Source organism: Malus domestica, chromosome 10, assembly GCF_042453785.1.
Source record: "Malus domestica chromosome 10, GDT2T_hap1".
Lineage (NCBI taxonomy): Eukaryota > Viridiplantae > Streptophyta > Magnoliopsida > Rosales > Rosaceae > Malus > Malus domestica.
Genome location: NC_091670.1, coordinates 26,603,697 through 26,623,044, shown reverse-complemented (window position 1 = coordinate 26,623,044; position 19,348 = coordinate 26,603,697). Strand labels below are relative to the sequence as shown.

Genomic DNA, 19,348 nt, shown 5'->3' with positions numbered 1-19,348 from the left:
AATTCCAAATGAAAGGAATTTGGTCATCAGAAATTGTGGGTGGGGGGGGTTAGTAGATGAGTAGATTAGATGTTCGATTACCTCACCGGAGGTGGAGAAAAACGGAGTTGAGGTCGTTTTAAGAGCCATACAACATACACTGAGATGATGCGTGGCGCAATTCGCGACATTGGCATTGCGCCATTGATTAGAAAGCCTGAGGTGGTAGCATTTTGATTGAGTGTATCACACTGGAAGTAGTACAAGAAAGTCTGGAAACAAAATTTCAAACAGATAAAGCAACGTCTATTATATCATACATAATTTGTTTACAAGAAAAATAAAGAATAACAAATGTGATGATCTAACAATTTGCCTACAAATCGGACGAGCCAATGAATCCAATGAATCCACTCCTACAAACTATATTGAGGGTCTTTTCCCCTTGCCTAAATCAATGAGACAACTTTCAATAAATGTCGCTTCACAAGAGCAACAATGGTACATACAGTCTTGCATTGGGAAACTGTGGTTATGATCTACAACACGTGTATGAACCAACGGGGTTGCTTACATTTGGGGAGCCGACCGCCAGAAACAGCAGGGTGCTAAAAGTGACAGCACTTTCATCAGTGTGCCCGAGAAAGACTTCAAAGCTCCGATCAAAATGACCTGCACGCACCCCATTGGACATTCCGGGGAAGAGCTCAACACTACTCAAAAGCATTGCTCGGAAGTTAACTCACCTGCTCTCCTATCAAATCAAGACCAACAACTAGAAAGGTGATCCCTTGAAACAGTAGGAAGTAGAAGTGAATTCCTTGGGCAGAGAGCAAGCTTCTTGCTGAAGCAGTCAACAGTACAAAGGCAATTACAAGTTCTTTTCTGTATAAACGGTTTCTTCTCTTTTTCCCACTTTTTTTAGTTGTCTCTAGCTTAGTCAGCTCCTCAAGCCCCGATTCTGAGGCCGACCTATGAAGACCGGTAGTTGGCACCAGAGGCACAGACTCCCTTTCAAAGGCAATTAGATCTGTTTCCGATGATCTTCCCAGTTTCTTTGTCACTATCCACTCATAAGAACTCCCAAACTGAAACAATCCTGATATCATTGCATTAAATTTCGTCACTGACATGGTATTCTCAAACAGAAGGTAGGGGACGATAAATGGGAATGAACGTGGTGCAGGAAGAATATTCAAGACAGACATAATTCCAGGAACATAACAAACAACCCATGCTGGTAGCTGAGCTTCTGGCAGGAACATTGTCAGTGGAAGAATGATGCAAAATAGAGTGAATGAATAAAACGGCAGTATGAGCTTCCGCAGGAGGAAGAAGAGAAATATCAAATTCGCTTTCTTGGTCACACTCACCTGGAATATGAAAATACCAAAGGTTACATTCATGTGTACTTAAATTGGAAAGAACCCTTATATTAAACAGCCAAATAGATCCTGACGAGATTTAGATGACCACACGAGTCTCTTTTTGTTATAATTCCAAGGTCTCTTTTTTCATACTGTTCTAATAAAATAATTAACAGAAAATGAACTTCTATACCTTTGAACGGAGTATGTCAAAGAAACACATGCGGAATAACTGCATTGGACCAGAATGCCAGCGATGTTGCTGTTTCTTGTATGCACCATAGGACTCTGGAAGTTCACAAACGCACTGCAAAAGCAGCAAGTTCAGCAAACAATGCAAGGTTCATATTGTGCAAAGAAACTCCGACCGTGAAAACTACACACACCTTGACATCATTCAGATATATGAACTTCCACCCACAAAGATGAGCGCGAACTGCAACATCCATGTCTTCGACGGTCGTTCGTTCCAACCAACCACCGCACTCCTCAAGGGCCTTAATCCTCCACACACCAGCTGTACCGTTAAAACCAAAGAAGTTGATAAACACACCATTGACCTGTTGTTCAACCTCAAAGTGGAAAGACAAGTTTATATTCTGCAGTCTAGTAAGCAAGTTCTCATCCTTGTTTACAAAAGACCACCTTGTCTGGACCAATCCTAGATCATCATTCCCCTTCAAGACAAATATAAAACCAATTTTCAGTCCAGTAAACAAGAAGCATAGGCGACGAAATTGAAAACTACATAATCCCAGGTCAAGAGGTAGTTAGTATTCCCACTGCCCCACATTGGCGACATTATTACAAGAAGAGCTAAGTTGGACATAAACTGATATTTTTGCTTACAGTTGTGGTGTATGAAAATGAGATACGGATCAGGTTATTAAAAAAACATATGATATGCATATGCCATGTGTGTGATTGAAATATTCAGGCAACCCAGATATGATGACCAATACCAAAGTGTCAAACAAAGTATGAGCCTGAGAATGATGGCGAGCTCCTAATTGCACACTTTAGACATCATTAAAGAAGATTGTAAACCATGACTTAGTGGATGCGGAAAACATACATATATATACACTGTTTTTTCAAGTATTGTGAGCATAATCATTTACATAAGCTGAGATGTAATGAATGGTCCCATTCTACGTACGTAAACCCTATATTTATCCGAAACATTCAACTGTTTATCAGAATAGTGTGGTCTAGTAGGGATTGAAAAGTTACCTTGAAATAAGGAATGGTTTTCTTCAAGAATTCAGGTTCCGGCTGAAAATCTGAATCAAATATGGCCACAAATTCATAATTTTTAACATAATCGCAGCTCATAGCAGATTTCAGATTCCCTGCCTTATACCCTGTGCGTATAAGCCGATGTCTGTACAATATGGGGACACCCCGTTGTTGCCACTTGTTTACTTCTGCCTTAATAAGTTGTTGAACCTCTATATCATCAGAATCGTCCAAAACCTGTACAAGCATTCTCTCATTCGGCCAGTCCTGAATACAAACCGCGGCAATTGATTGATGGTAAACCTGTTCATCACCCGATTCGAGCACATATCAGTACTCAAATGAGTGACAAAGGGGTTTCTATGAAGAGCATGTGAAATACTTTTTGCCTATCAATGCAGCATTATATCTGAAACGGTAACAAATGATGCCAGGCTCTTACTTTTAACATCTAACAATATGAAGGGACTTTCTAGCTCATGAATTGTATCATAAAAGGATAAAAATTGAAGCTTGATTCTAACTTGCATAGCTAAAAACACAACTGAAGCACAACAAAGAAAATCGAAACGGTGTCGTTTCAGGGATGAGAAACCTACATCATCTTACCTCCCTCTCATTGCACATAGGAATCTGCAGCAACACCATCGGATAATCCTCCAAATTCACTTTCTCAGCATTTCCCTCCTCCACATTGGACGACGAAGGCGACGACGTCGTTTTGTACTCCATGACCGCCTTGGGCTTGACTCTCCGAAACTTGATCCAGAAGCATCCGAGCACCAAAACGACGCGATCCACCGACTGAATCAGGAAGAGCACGATGCAGACATTGGTGAAGCTCTGCAGCGGCGGCGCCAGGTAATTGACTCGAACGTGGAGCCAATTGGCGTACACGAGCTCCGCCAGCTCCCCCGATCTCACGGACGGCGGACTGAAATGCCATCCCTTGAAGTAAGCCACGAGCTCAAAGCAGAGCAGCAGCAGCACGACGACCAGGAAAACCTTGATCGCGCGGTAGAGGCGGGAGGAGGCCGAGTCGGCGGGCGAATCGGGGGAGGTGACGCGGCGATTGGCGGTCAGGAGAAGGACGAGGAAGGAGTTGGCCACGGAGGCGAGGGAGGCGGCGATTTGCTGGAATTTGAGGCGGCAGACCCAGGACAACTGGCGGGCGCTCCGGGACCGGTCTTTTCCGACCGTACGATCGGGGCGGGGGCTGTGGATATCGACGGTGAGGAGGTGGCTGGATTCGTCGGAGGAGAGGAGGAGGTCGTGGTTGGTCTGTCTCTGCTTGTTCCACCATTCTTGAAACTCGTGGTTTTGAGCTCGAGACATTAATTTAATTAGTTTAAATTAAATAAATAATTAATATAAATATATATACTTCTTCTTCTTCTTCTTCTTCTTCTTCGCCGTCGTCGTCTTCTCAGATCTCTGTAATTTTTGTGTGTGTGTAAAATTGTGACTCTCTGATGTGTGTGGCGCCGAAGGAGGAGCGGGAGCTTTTTTGAGCTAAATTTAGTAAGGGACTTTCTGCTCGGACATTTTTGTTTGATTTTTCCTACTTCGCACGTTTTTGTATTTTATATTTGCCTAAATTTAAAAAGTAAATTGTAGTAATGGTTTCTTAATTTAAATTCAATTGAAGCAATGGTAATTCAACTAAAAATTTATTATTATTGATTCATTAACTCATCAAAACATCCAGTTATGGTTCCTCAACTAAAAATTTATTACCAATTGTCCCTCAACTTTAATCCAGCTGGAGAAATGATCCCTCAACTTTAACCCAATTGAAGAAACTGTCTCTCAATCTTAACCTAATTGTAGCAATGGTCCTTCCAACATAACTCATTTTGATAAAATTCTAACGAAGTTGACGAAAATAATCATAGCTATACGTTTTAATGAGTTAAAGGACTAATGGTAATAAATTTTTAATTTACAGACTATTACTCTAATTTGATTAAAGTTGAAGAATTATTATTATAATTTACTCAAATTTAAAAGCTTGTGGTGTATTGTTTGTTGCGAGTGTAAGTAAGCCAACGTGACTCTGCACTTTTATTTTCATATCCACATATTTGCTTATTGGAAGCAAACTCGGGACCTCGACTATAAAATTGAATGGTGAATTTTTAACATTGTCACGCTCTATCGTTATCGTTGGTGCTAGTAACCCAACATTTTTATGCCACCTTGATAGCAACTATCAAATGCAAGTGATTAAGTGAAGCCCAAAAAAAAAAAGGTGATTAAGTGAAGCTTACATATTCACGCAAGTTTTACTTGTAGCAGAGAGGTGATATATCATGTGATGATGTTTACTAAAATAGCTCCATCATTAAGGGTGGGTTCAAAAAACTGAAAATTGAAAAAAATGGGACCAAACACTTAACTAAAACTGAAAACCGAAATAAAAACCGAACTGAAAAAGAAAAAATCGAACCGAACCAAACCAAATCCCTTAACACTTTATGAATGTATGCCCATGATGTTTCTTTTGTGAAACTTTGTTGTCAAGTTTGAAACTAAATCTAGAGCTTTTTTTAGAGCCGGCCCTGAGGGTATGCAAAAAGTGCCACCGCATAGGGGCCCCAATTCAAAAGGGCCCCCAAATTTTCATTACATGTATACAGATGCATATAAAATAAATTAGATGCAAAAGATAATCATATATGTGGTTCTAATTGTAGCGGTTTAGCTCTTCTACCTTATAGCTCATGTGTTGGGTTTGAATCCCTGTGATAATGCTTTGCTATTTTTAAGTTTTTGCAAATTTGTAAACTTAAAAAGTAGATAACAAAAACGCTTCCAACGTGTATCGAACTCAGGACCTTTGAAGGTAAGGAAAAAAACATGGCCAATCAAACAACTTATTTTTATTGCAGTAACTTGTAATATTTTAGTTTTATAGATGAAAAGATTGAAAAAAAAAACAAAAGAAATATAACATTAAAAAAATGAAGGGCCTTTATCTAAGTTTTGCACATGACCCCTAAATACTCAAGGCCAGCCCTGGCTTTTTTAAGGAGCATACTTGGTTCAATTGAGGATATTTGATTGGTTATAAAGGAAAGTTTTGAAAGGCTCTGGAACTTAGAAGAGCTTCTCTATTTGTTTGGTTTTGAATGGATATGGTGATCATTTTTCTTTGCAATTGAGGTTGTTGATAAAATATGATTAGTTTATAGATACAACTACCTTCCCACTTTCCCACTTTTCCCATTTTCTTATTATTAGTCTACTAATGCAAGCCTCCTTTCTAAATTCCATATTAAAAAAGATCAAGTTTTATAAAATAAAATAAAATATCCGAAACCGTATCGAAACCAAATGAACAAAACTAAACAAAAAAAAAAACCGAAAGAAAATTGAACCGAACCAAAGTTTTGGTTTGATTTCAATTTTGGCAAAAAATCAAACCGAATGAAACCGAACCCACCCTACCCACCACACCTTCTCCTCCCATATTCTCCTCTTCCTCCCATAAACTGCGCCACCCCTCCGCCTTTCTCCCCCACCCCGGCTCTCTCCCTTAGCACCCCCATGCCTTTTTTTCTTCCACTCCATTTTGCTTACGTTCTCCTCCTTCTCACCTCTCTCCCGTTTTGCCACCTTTTTCTCTTTCCCGTTTTTCCCTTTGAACTGGGTTTTTGTGCCCCATCTCTCACACGATGGTAGCGTATCGCATCTTTCTAAAGATGGCGGCCTCCTCTGTCTCTCCTCAGATGGTGTTTCGGGAGCTTGATTTCCCACTTTTGGTTATCCTCCAATTTCTCCATCTTGCTATTGTGTACCAGATTTCTTTTGCCTCAAATAAACCTCAATGCCCTAACCCATTCTATACATCCAGACCCCAAGATTGTCCTTTGTGGTCAATTTGCCCACTTTCAATTGAGAAGTCTGACCGAGCTTCTATGTCTACTGTCCACCATGAGAGCAAATCGCCCTTATTTAGTTGAAGGTGTGTGAAACTAAACACTTAGGGTTTGCGTGTGGAGCTTTGCCTTGCCTCATTCTTTGGTTCTAAATTCATGTCCTACTTCACTGGCATTGGAACTGTGTTCTTGCTGGTCCCCAGGCAGTGGTTATAACTGTGAGGTTTGGCTGCTACTTTCGATTTACAGGTTTATTAGTGATAATTTTGAATTTTGTTTTAAGTTTTATGATGTTGCTGGTATGTGGTTTAGCATTGTTTTTTTTTTTTTTTTTTTTTTTTTTTGGATTGGGGTTTTGTAAGTTTGTATATGACACGATGTAGGGGTGAACAATTGTTGTTTTGTGGTGCAAAATTGGCGATGTGGGTGTCAGCCGCTTCTGGTTTCTAGGTAGCTGCAGCGGGTCATCCCTCACCTAGGCTTTTAGGCCTTTCTCTATTAGCTAGCTACCTTTGGGCCCCTACTGCTTGTGCCCTTGTGGAGTATTTGTTTTTGGGTCAAAACTATTTTATGTTTTTTACCTTTATGTACTATTTGTAATTGTTGCAATGGGAACCTTTATTTATGCTTTGTTTGCATAAGTGGCGTCTTCTTTATGTATGTCGGTTCGTTCTAATGCTACGTACGATGTAATATGTCCGTTTGGACTTTATTTTATAAATGTTCTCTAACTTCTGACCAAAAAGAGAGGTGATACAGTACAAAAATGTTGTCATCTTAATATCATATGTTCTTAATAGTATACCTAATGTGAAAACTTATAATCCAGTCATATTATGACATAAATTATTAATGGAAGCAAGTTAGGCACTCTACTTTAGACATAACACAAAGGCTAAAAAAAAGAGTATTTGAAGGGTTAAAATTAGTATGACTAGCCTAGGGATGGGCAATGGTTATGGCGGGCGGGTAACCGCGATTATTTACCTATAACCATTTATGTTCATACTCGCATAACCATTTACCCGTTGGGTAATTACATAAATGATTATACCCATAACCATAACAGTTTATAAACGGTTATCCATACCCATAACCGTGTATCCATTTACCCATAACCATTTACCCATTTAACCATAACCATAACCATTTACCCATTTAACCATAACCATAACCATTTACCCATTTACCCATTTTTTCGCCCGTTTATCCTTTTTTAACCCATTTACCCTCTTTTTTTTTGCCCGTCTACATTATTTTTTTAACAATTTGAAAATTACAAAAGAAAAATTTGTCATAATTTTTATTTTCTGACAATTAAACACCGTTATAAATACATTTTAGCTACCCATTACATACAATCGGGACTGAGGAAGTTGGAAGTTCCAACTTGGTAAACGTGGGATAGAAAACTGAGACTGATTTAAAATACCAAACAGATGCTATTGATAAGATTGTACACAAAGGTTGATAATCTACAACCCCACAAATTAATTCTATCAAAAACAAGTTCGATAGAAAAACTCATGTCAAACAAAGGCCGATGATTTATAATCCCACGACTTAATTCCATTGAACAAAGAAGTTTGATATCAGAACAAGTTCGATAAAAAAACTCATACTAAAATTTAAACAATACCAAGCAGAAGCAATCGATAAAAACCCAAACTTTTGTTTTATAAAATTGAAAAGACATAAACTTTTATCTGCAAATCATCCTTCAATCCAAAAGGGCCACAATCCATAATTCAGGTGTTCAAGAACAAGACATCAAAAACTACAATCAGCCAATTAAAAGAAACCAAAACAGGCATATGGGCATTCCAGAAACCATACAAATAACCCAACAAAATTAAAAATTAAAAGCATACCCAGAGTATGTTCAAGCTTGAACGAGCTTTTGGCCATGGTGGAATTCTCACTGCGATTGAGCGAGGTCGCCGAGGTGTGGTCGAGTCGAAGTCGAGAGGCGCAGAGAGAGAGCGACAGAGAGAGAGAGCGAGCGACGGAGAGAAAGGCGCAAAGAGAGAGCGACGGAGAGAGAGAGTGACGGAAAGAGAGAGCGACGGAGAGAGCGACAGAAAGAGAGAGCGACAGAGAGAGAGAGCGTCGGAGATAGAGAGTGACGAAGTCGAGAGGCGGAGAAAGAGAGTGACGGATTTGTAACTCTGAGGGTTTTTACTTTTTTTTTTAATTTTACATATATTAAATTAAATGGGTAAATGGATACCCGTTATAACCATGAATATTATCCATAACCGATGGATACCCGTTATAACCACGGATAATACCCATAACCGCCCATTTAAATTTCATGGATAAACGGTTATACTCATAACCGTTTATTTGTTTAAACGGTTACCCATAACCATAACCATCAACTTTAAATGGGCGGGTAATCGTGATTACCCATACCCATGAATATTTTGCCCATCCCTAGACTAGCCCATTGTGTGACTTAACTAAAATTTCTCGTCTCTTATTGTAAATATATATTATTGTCTAAAAAACAATTAAAATCGCTGGCCTTTCTAACACCACGTAAAGGCATTAATGTAAATTACTAGCACCGTTATCATCATTCTTAGAAATCTCTCAAAATTTTGATGGTTGTAAACGTATTGTTTTTCCTTTTCTCTTAATCGATTGGAAATAGTTTGCTTTAGGGGTCGTTTGATAACCATTTTGTTTTCACTTTTTTTTTTTAATTGAAGCTTGAAATCTTATTTAGTAACTACTTTTAGTTACAGTTTTAAAAAGAATTAAAAACTGAAAACTGCTTTCTTAAGTTTTTTAAATTTGGCCTTGAGTAGCCACTTAGTAGTACGGTCTAGTGGTATTCCTCTTCACTTGTAAGTGAGAGGTCTTAGGTTCGATTCTTGCCAAAAGCAAATTTAAACCACATTATTGATAGCCGATTGTGAGGCTAAGCCTACCCCTCCCCCTTAGTGTAAATAATATTGGATGTTCAAAAAAAAAAATTGGCCTTGAGTTTTCACTTTTTTTATTATTTTTTTATTTTTTTACAAATTGAAAGTAGTTACCAAATATGATTTTAATTTTTCAATTTTCAAAAAAAAAAAACCAAAAATTGAAAACGAGATGATTATAAAACGGTCTCATAGTGAATGAACTAGTTGTTTTTGTTTGTGCTTTTCTTCCCCAAAGTTTTGTTTGGTTGTTGTTATTAGTTGTTATTTAGGTGAAAGGTGGAAACTTTCTTGTCCTGGAATGGTTTGTCTGCTTTGAAAATCATTTTCTGCCTTTTCACTTTTAAAATTTTAGGAAGTTGTTGGAAAATAAAATCAATCATTTGTCCAATTGTGCTCTGTCCATTTGGTTCGATTCACTAATTGACCAACTGATGTCTTATCTAGTTACGAATTATGTGTCTGCTTAATTGTTTGAACAAATAATATGTCATTTGTCTCTTTGACAACAATGGCTCCGTATTAGAATGCGTAACTCATAAAGAAATTGATCTACTTCATAGGGCGGGAAGCGAATACAGATGAAGATGCACAGTTTGATGCGTCTCTCATCTTGATTAAAAAGTGGTGAATTTACTGTGCTCCTCATTGAATCTACACTGTTATAGTAGTTTTACTTTTAAATATCGTTTCATTTAAAAAAAAAAAAACTAATGAAAAGGGTTTGAAACTTTTAGTTTTAACTATAATGACAAAATAAAGGATAAAATGAATAGTACCAGAATTGACTTTTTAGTGTAAAAATATAATTTTTTATTTAAAATAAACTATATCAAGAAGTTTTCGTTAAAGTTTAATTTAAAAAAAAATCTACATTGGGCATAAAGCACAAGTTACTAAGCTAAAACCAAGACCCAGATAAGCTTTGTTTATTCACATGTACTAAATGAACTCACTAGTTGACTTACAATGCTCAAGTCTGATCGAATTGGGCCTGAGCCCTAAATGAAGTATCTGACGTGATTCATAGGCCAGGCCGAACTTGTTTGGGTTTGTCAGCCCAACTAGACATTAGTTGCAACCTTATAACCCAACTTCTGATAGGGCCTAAATTTCAGATTTGTTTTTGAGTTGTTCATTTGGGTAATGCCTGCCTAACCATAACTGGGATGAATGCAATGAGTCCCACAGTATATGATTTCTACTACTTACAATCTTCAATTTAAAGTTGGAATTCAGTTAGGATTGCAATGAGATTGTTTTACTTGATTCGTTATATAGGGTTTTAATTTGGATTTGTGTTAACAAGTTAGAGCTAGTTACGCACCCACAATAAGAGTTTGACTCTCGCTCCTCTCTTCTCTTCTCTTAAATCACTACATATTGTTAAGAGTTTGACGTTCACTCTTCTCTTCTCCTCTCGTCTTTGTAAACTGAGTTATATGCTAGTTGGTTAGTTCAGTGTGCCCATCTCGTTGCACTCAAATTCAAAGCTCTTTTGCATAAATTAGAGTATATTAGAATATCGCATTTGCTAACAATTTTTTTGTAGAAGTGCCAAGGAAAGTAAAATATTTTTACAAACACACAAAGTAAAAGCAAGTAAAAAAGTTGATAACATAAGTCGGACAAGAAAAGGAAGTCAATGGTATTTTTTTGTTTAAAAAAAAAGTTTGAAGTTGTCCAAGAGTTTCTTGTTTGACATTTGGGGCTCAACACTTTGCCCATGACAAAAAAATCTGTCTACCATTAAGAGAAGGAAAATGAGGTGCGATTGTGACACTTAAATCTATATACTTTCCGAGCTAGATTTTATGCAAAGGAAATGGCATAAGATGCTTTTGATTTCGTTGATTAATGTGTAATTTGCAACAAGAAGCAATAACCTCTGTAGAATGCATGGTAAAAAAAAAAGAGACAAACACGCTTACAGTTGGAGAGCATGAAATTATAATGCATATGCAAGTGTTTGGTGAAGCAAATGATGACTGTCAATTTCTTTCTTTCTTTCTCCCAAAAAAAAAAAGCAAAAACAACACAACCAAACCAAAGGTAAAAAACCCTAATGAGAAATGAGTGATTTTAATAGTGACAACTTGGTTAGTAGGGCACCTACCCTAATACTTATGGGTCACCCTGCATAATTGACCTTAAGCCACCCACTGTCCTTGAGACTTGAAATCTCTCCAAACATTCTTTCTAGCTCTAGGTGAGGAGTTAGCTGGGTGGGGTCTCTCATTTCTCTTTGGTTTGGTTGCAATTTGCAAAATCCAAAGGGTAAGCTAGATGTATCTCGCGGAGACCCGAAGCCTTTCCCTTCCATTATGGACATAGATTTGGGGATTTGATTATGACATACCACCCATATATTTTTTCCAACAACGAGCTTAGTACAAATATTGTGAGATTTACTTGCAATAACAATTGACAACTAATTATGCATGTGTGTGCAAGAGACGTGTTAGTGACACTCGACTATCTACATGGACAAAAACATATGCACAACACACATGTGGATGGCAGTTAATCGTTGATGTATTGTGAGACTCACTGATATCAACTAAGAAATAGTTTCAACGACGTCATTCATTCAATTGATGTTTATCACGTATTTAGAAAATAAACTTTATGTCTAATAAATACTTAATCACGTGGTGAATTGATGAATTATATGAGATCTACTTGTATCAACAATTAACAACCAACCATACATGTGTAGGCTCACTAGGCTGCTCGTTATAGAACGAAGTCCCAAGCCTAAAAAATAACAATAACAATGTGCGAGTGACATTTAGGGCTTTTGAGAACTACTTACATTAATGTTTGACAGTCAACTAAGCCTGCATGTACAGAAATGCAAGAGTTATTTTAGTGACACTCACTCACATGTGTATAAGTGACTGTCAACTGTTGATTTATGAAACTTACATAGATTAATTGATAACCAACTCCAAATTCATACATGAGAATATCTTCTTAGCACTTCTCATACAACAAAACTAAGTGCGACTTTTGCATGGGATCGTACTTCACAAACATTGAACCAAGCAATTGTCAAGGTTTAGAATTCTAAAGTTTCTTTTTTAGAATTCAAAGTTCCTTTTAGAATGCTAAGTCTTAACATTAAGAACATTGAAATTGGGTGCCAGTGCAGCCTAAACTGGCCAAGTCCATGTCAATTTAAGTCCTTTTTTTCTTCTCATTTTCTGAGTTGTCTATCTCAACCTCATTAGCAAAACATGAGGAACAAAAGATTAATCAGAAAACACACCACAAGCAAAGCAAGCATCCGAAGAAACAACTCCAAAAGTGGATCAATGAAACTGACAAAGAAAAATGCAAAAAGATAACAAAAACAAATATCAATCGCATACACGTCTCCATGCAATTGGCCTTGAATTTCATGGAGACAAAACTGTCAGGCTATAATTTTCTAATTGTAATTATTTATTTGCCTATCATTGCAAATTATATATAATATGTCATGTAACTGTTCAGAATGCTATGCACCAGAAACCACCAAAGCATCTTTTTCATCTGGTAATTATATTACACTAATCTTGTGACAGCCCGTCCCTAATTTTAAGAATTTTTAAAGTTTTAATAAAGGATTTTACAAAAATGCCCTTCGAGGCACGCACATCATTCGAGGTTAATCGTTGTGTCGTGCCATCTAAGATTTGTTTTCTTGACATATCCTCGTAGTACTCGTCGTTACGGACGTGTGGGCGCAGACGGTTCGTGATTTGGAGTTATATCGAAGAAGTTATTAACGTTTGAAATTTGGAATTTTAAGGAATTATAATTTTAGTAAAATATAGAAATTCTTTTATGAAATTGGACGGCCCAGATTTATTGATGAATGAAATGGATGGCTGGGATGAGGGAAAGGTTTTTGGTGTGTGTATGTGTATGAGAAGAAGAAACAGAAAACAGAAAAGAAGAAGAGACTGGGCAGAAATGCCCAATCGGAGAAGAAGAAGGTGAGAGCAAACCAGAAGAAGGGAGAGGAAGAAGCTGACCAATCAGGGGACGGAAAGGAGGGAAAGGAGGGAGAGTGGTGCGCGGGGGAACAGGAGGAATGGGTCACCCTTGACCCGCGCGACCCAAGCTTCCAAATCGGCGGGTTTTCGCCATTTCCGTCCAAATTTCCAACGAATTGAGTCAAGGTACCACTCCTAATCATCATCTAGGCCTTCCCTCTTTACGTTTCACCCCAAGAATCATTGAATTTCGTTGTGATTTCGCGAAGAACACCCCTACGGGTGCCGCGACCCTTTTGTTTAAATTCTCCAAATTTTGAAATGTTTTCTTTCAATTACTAACACCTTTAGCATTCCTTTAGGACCTAGAACAAAGCCCAAGAGGTAATTGAGGCGTTGGAACAAGTTTGAAGGTCGAATTGGAAACACCCAAATTCTAGGGTTCTTCACGGTTTTGGTGAAATTGAAGCACTTCCAGGCCAAATTGGCCTTGGTCTCAGGTATGAAAGTTGTTCTACTCATTGAGATCTTCAAATCTGCAAATTTTGGTAATTTTTGGAAATAGTTGAATTTTCCGGCGAGCCGGGGGCGGCCAACCGCCACCCGCGGCGGCCCGCGCGGCGGCGCGTGGCCAATGGCCGCCAATGTCATTATTAGCTTGTGATTAAGGTTCTAGGTTCTGTTTTGATAATTGATGGACGTAAATTGAATAATTGAACCTAAGTTGGTTACGATTCGGGGTTAGGTGAAAATGTGAATTGACGATCCGACCGTTGGATCGTCATCAAACTTTGATACGTTGTAATACGTAATATTTGAGGATTATAGGAACTTACGGATTGGGAATCCGATTTACGGATATTCCGGAATTAGAATTGTAAGTTCATAAAATAGAATGTTAACCGTCACTTAGTTTTGGAAATTGACGGAGATCCGACCGTTGGATGGTAACGAAATTTTAGGATGTTGTCCTAGAGGTATATTGTGGACCTCTGGAAGTTTCGGATTTGAAATCTGAATTGCAGATCATCCGGATCGAACTACGTAGTGACGTGTCTTATATAAGTTATGTATTCTATCGGCAGGATTTCTGAGGTTGGGTTTGATTATTGTTCTAGGCGCTAATCTTCATGACGCCTTGATGTGTGGTGCTAGGGAGTTGTTGAGCGAACTCCAGGTGAGTGGGCAGTTTTGTTTTCGTATTACCTTTATACTATAAATTTTTCCCAGAAGATGAATTTATATGAAAATATGTTTTAAAAATGCCATGCATAGAATTATTTGGAAAAGGTGAATTTCACATGAGTTATATGATTGATATATGATGCATACATGTTGCATGGTGCTGTGGAGGCACAGGTAAGTCAGGTGAGTTCATTTATTCATTGAATTGTTGTTGTTGAGATGTGTTGAGCTCATAATCTGCACCCTAGGTGTTAGTGCTTATATTATTCACCACACCGCACGCTCGTCTTGGATCCAAGTAGGTGGATGTCGTACAGACCATGTGAGGGTTCCGACATGCTAGTCGTATAGATCACTAGGCGTGATTCCGACTAGTGGGTGATCTTAGTTATGCGCGCTGATGATTGATGAGAGAAGCACTAGAGCGTATTTTTACACCTTTCATCGTACAGACTACCTTACGTAGTTCCGAGTGATGTGCAGAGTAGGGCCGTATAGGTCACTGTGGTGACTCCGGCTTAGTGAGATATTGAGCTATTGAATTAATCGTATAGGACCAACTGCAGGGTCTCCGATTGATTCCTTATTTCACCTGATTTATATTTTGATTTATGGCATGGCATGTTTTTCTTGAAAAATGTTAAAGATTTGGGATTCAAGTTTTGAGATTTCATATGGTTATATATATATATTTTTCTGAAAAGTGTTAAAGGTTTGAGATTTGAGATTTTTGCTTATATATATGTTTATATATATGCTATTTTCTGGGAAAGTATACAGGTTTTACGGTGAGGGGTTAGAAATATTTTAAATGAAAAGTTTTCGAAAAACTTTGTTTTACTGACCCACTCAATTTTGTTTTGCGCCCCTCCAGGTTCAAGTTAGCAGAGCTTTGGTGGCCACGAGGAATCCAACGGTGTTCTGACAGAATTCACAAAAGTAGGACTCACCCTCGGGTGTGTCATCTTAGTAATTGGAAATTTTTTTTAAAGCTTCTGAACTATGTAAATGGTTACGTCACTCTCACGTGACGGCCAGCACGCCCTCCTTCGGGACGGGGTGTGTCAGTTGGTATCAGAGCCTAGGTTGCAATTCTGGACATCTTGAGAATTTCCTAGTGTCTTCTGTCAGAACTATACCGCCTCATAGCGAGCCACGTAGTTCGGATGAGCCTAAATTCCCTGATATAGTAGTTTGGGGGGAAATTATTGTCACTATGATTCAGTCTATTATCTAAAGGAACCTTTGAGACTGATTATAAGTTAAATTTGAATACAGACTTGCCTTGTTTCCATTCGGATGTTGTTACTAATCCGGTCGAGGTGTTATGTCGTTTTTGGCGGGATAATAAGAAGAAGTGACGTTCTTTGGCGACCACAATCCATTGTACTTTTTACCAGGAGTTTACGAGATGTTGTTGGGCTTTGAGGACTTTGAGAATATGATCAGCGAGAGTAAAGAAGAATAAGAAAAGAATGGTAATTAGAGGAAAGGTGAGAAAGTTAAAGATCCGTCATATCAAGGACGTCGAAAGACTCAGAGCTTCAAAAGAAGTGAAGTTAGAACTAATTCTTCCAACTGAGGTTTTAGTGCCACTGGTCCGAGGCGAAGTGATAGATTTACGGGTGATCCCAGATCTTAAAGACAAGGTGACTCGAGTAAGGGAAATGTACCTTTGTGCCATAGGTATAATATTAGACACTTTGGAGAGTGTGGGAATCAGTGAATGTGTTCATGTGGACGGATGGGACATAGAGGTATGAATTGTCCCTGGAATCAGTTGTTACCCAATAGTCTTCCTTAACATATCACTTGGAAATATTGACGAGTAAGTCGTACAGGTCACTATATGTGACTCCGACTTATGTGCTAGCATGGATGGTCGAGTTGTAGACTCAGTCGTACAGGTCATTCTAGCTGACTCCGGCTGATATATTTCTTATTATGGTCGATGTTGCCAAAGAAAGTAATGTTGGAGCACGATCGAGGCGTATTTATGTATTTCTAAGGAAGAACAAGATGATAATATTACACCCCTCAGGAATTGTTACTTAGTTATCGAGACAACAGTGAGTTATTTGTATTGCGGGCTGCAGACCGTAATATTTATAACTTATTTGTTGGATTCGTTAAGTAAGTAAACAAGTAAGGCACTTTATGTTGATTTGGTTTATTAAGGGTGTCCAGTGATGGTGAAAAATGTCATGTCAGTGAATTTTATTCCGTTGGATATTATGGATTTTGAGGTGATTTTTTTGGCACCAGTGGGTGCAGTATAATTGTGTCAAGCTAGATTGCTATGGGGAATCAGTTAATTTTTGTCGACCTGGATGACCAGAGGTTACTTTTAGGGGTAAGTAAAGTGGAGTGAGTTATGCCATTATTCCTGTTGAGAGAGCAAAGAAGATTGTTATCAAAAGGCTGCCAAGATATTGAGTTCATATGGTGCTAAATGATGTTGATCCTAATAGTATGGAAGATGTAAAGATGGTTAGACATTTTCCTGGTGTATTCCCAGATGACTTACCTAGATTGCCGCCAGGCAGAGATGTGGGTTCCATTATTGAATTGTTTTTAGGTACAAATCCTATGTTAGAAATTGGTTCAGGTTGAGTTAAAAGTTCCATTCAACTTATTATATCACATTGGAAAAGCTCCGGTTTATTTGTGAGGAAGAAAGTGGACATTAAGGCTAGGCATTGATATTAGGTAATTGAATCGGGTAACGATTGAGAGCTGTTATCCATTGTTGTGTATTAATGATTATTTGATCAGCTCTGAGGCGCCTGGGTACTTTCTGAGATTGACTTGAGGTCTGAATGATATTAGTTGAAGATTAACAGTGGGGATGTCCATAAGACTGAATCCAGGACTCGTTATGGTCATTTCAAGTTGGGATGCCATACGGAGTGACGAATGCACCTGCTACTTTTATGAGCTTACTGAAGGAAGTATTCCAGTGATATCTAGATCGGTTTGTTGTTGTTGCCATTGACGAGATTGATAAGATTAGAGCAGTGCATGCTAGATATTTAAAGTTGGTGTTGCAAAGATTGAAGGAACGTTGATGTATGCTAAGTTTAGCAAATGCTAATGTTGGATAAATTAATTATATCTACTTAAGGTATTCAAGTGGATTCTTAAAAGAGTAGCAACGATTGAGAATTTGGAACAATTGCGAACCGTGACTGAGGTTCAGAGTTTTCTCGGATTAGCAGGATATTGTCGATAGTTCGTCCAAGATTTTAATTATTGCTTCGCCCTTGGCGAGATTGATGAGAAAAGAGGTTAAGTTTGAGTGGGATGAAAAATTGTGAGTAGAGCTTCAGCAAGTAAAGTATTCCCTCACTCATGCATCTGTTTTCGCACTCCCAAACGATAGTGGTAATTACGTGGTCTATAGTAATACTTCTTTGAATGTTCTTGAATGCGCGTTGATGCAACATGGTAGGATGATTGCCTATGCTTCATGGCCATTGGGATCTCATAAGATGAATTACCCTAATTATAATTTGGAATTAGCAGCTATCATCTTTGCTTTGAGAATTTGGAGACATTGTCTTTATGGGAAGAAAAGTGCATGATTGTTACAAATCAAAAGAGTACCCAATATCTGTTTATTCAGAGGTATCTTAATCTTAGGCAACAAAGGTGGAATGAGTTGCTTAGTGATTATGATTGTGTGACGAGGGTGGTCAAGCTAATGTTGTGGCTGATGCATTTAGTAGGAAGACCCCAGTGAGAATTAATGCTTGGTATGCTTGCTATGTTCATCTTCTTGTGGATTTGAAATCGACTGGAGTAAAGTTGAGTATCAAAAATCGAGAAGAAGCCTTACTTGCTAATTTCTAAGTTGGACCCATTTGGTAGATCGTACTCGATACTCAAGCGTTTGACGAAGAAATTTAAGAATTTATTTAAAGCAAGGAATAACGGGATAAAGAAGGACCTTAGAGTTAGAGAATCAGATGGCAAGCTTATGCAAGGGAACAAGGTGTTTATGCCTAATGGTGTGGAATTAAATAAAGCAATTTTGACGATGTACATTATTCCACTTCTACAATGCATCCCAAAAGTACTAAGATTTATCATACCATTCGTTCATGTACTATTGACGGGTATGAAAAGAGGAATGGCGAAGTATGTTAGTAGGCGTATCATCAGTCATCAGGTTAAAGCAGAAAGAAATAAGTCTTTTGGAATAATGTAGTCATTTCCCATTCCACGGCGGAAATGGGAGAATATTACTATGGATTTCATGGACAAGCTTCCTCGTATACCAAATAGTTAGGTTGGAGTTTGAATAATAATTGATTGACTTGTGACGTCAGCGCATGTTACTTCAGTATGAGAACATCAACCTTTCCAGATAAGCGCAACAGTCATTTATTTGTTTTATGGAAAAAGGAGATTGGGATCTGTTAAACTTCTTGGGTATGTTGGTTCCTTCAGTTTGTTCCCTAGAGTAACGCCATAAGGCCGTGGAAAGCTATGTCTTGTGTTTCGAAATTGTTAGAATTGGGGACGGATGATATTCAAGACTCTGAGTTTGGTGAAAATTTATGGAGGAATCTTTCAGTGGAAGAAACTACTTGAAAGTCAAAGAATCGAATGAGAGAGATGTGTTTCGGGCTGTTTCATGGATATTGATGGATTGTAAAGATTGTGTAAATTTCGAGGACGAAATTTCTGTAAGGTGGGTAGATTGTGACAGCCCGTCCCTAATTTTAAGAATTTTTAAAGTTTTAATAAAGGATTTTACAAAAATGCCCTTCGAGGCACGC

The 19,348-nt window shown here is 38.1% G+C and overlaps 1 protein-coding gene and 1 long non-coding RNA gene across 2 annotated transcripts; one reads left to right on the top strand and one right to left on the bottom strand.

Moving 5' to 3' along the window:
• Positions 1 to 263: 263 nt before the first annotated feature.
• On the bottom strand, positions 264 to 4,145 carry LOC103445357 (probable xyloglucan glycosyltransferase 6). Its single transcript, XM_008384354.4, has 5 exons — positions 3,195 to 4,145; positions 2,580 to 2,888; positions 1,733 to 2,023; positions 1,540 to 1,653; positions 264 to 1,352 (listed from the first exon to the last, which is right to left on the bottom strand). The coding sequence occupies exons 1-5, from the start codon at positions 3,918 to 3,920 to the stop codon at positions 717 to 719; spliced, it is 2,076 nt and encodes a 691-aa protein (XP_008382576.1). The 5' UTR covers positions 3,921 to 4,145; the 3' UTR covers positions 264 to 716.
• Positions 4,146 to 13,334: 9,189 nt separating this feature from the next.
• Positions 13,335 to 15,858, top strand: LOC139188461 (uncharacterized). The gene is made up of 4 exons (XR_011571886.1): positions 13,335 to 13,565; positions 13,742 to 13,879; positions 14,498 to 14,556; positions 15,439 to 15,858. It is a non-coding gene; the product is annotated as an uncharacterized lncRNA (long non-coding RNA).
• The last annotated feature ends 3,490 nt before the right edge of the window (positions 15,859 to 19,348 follow it).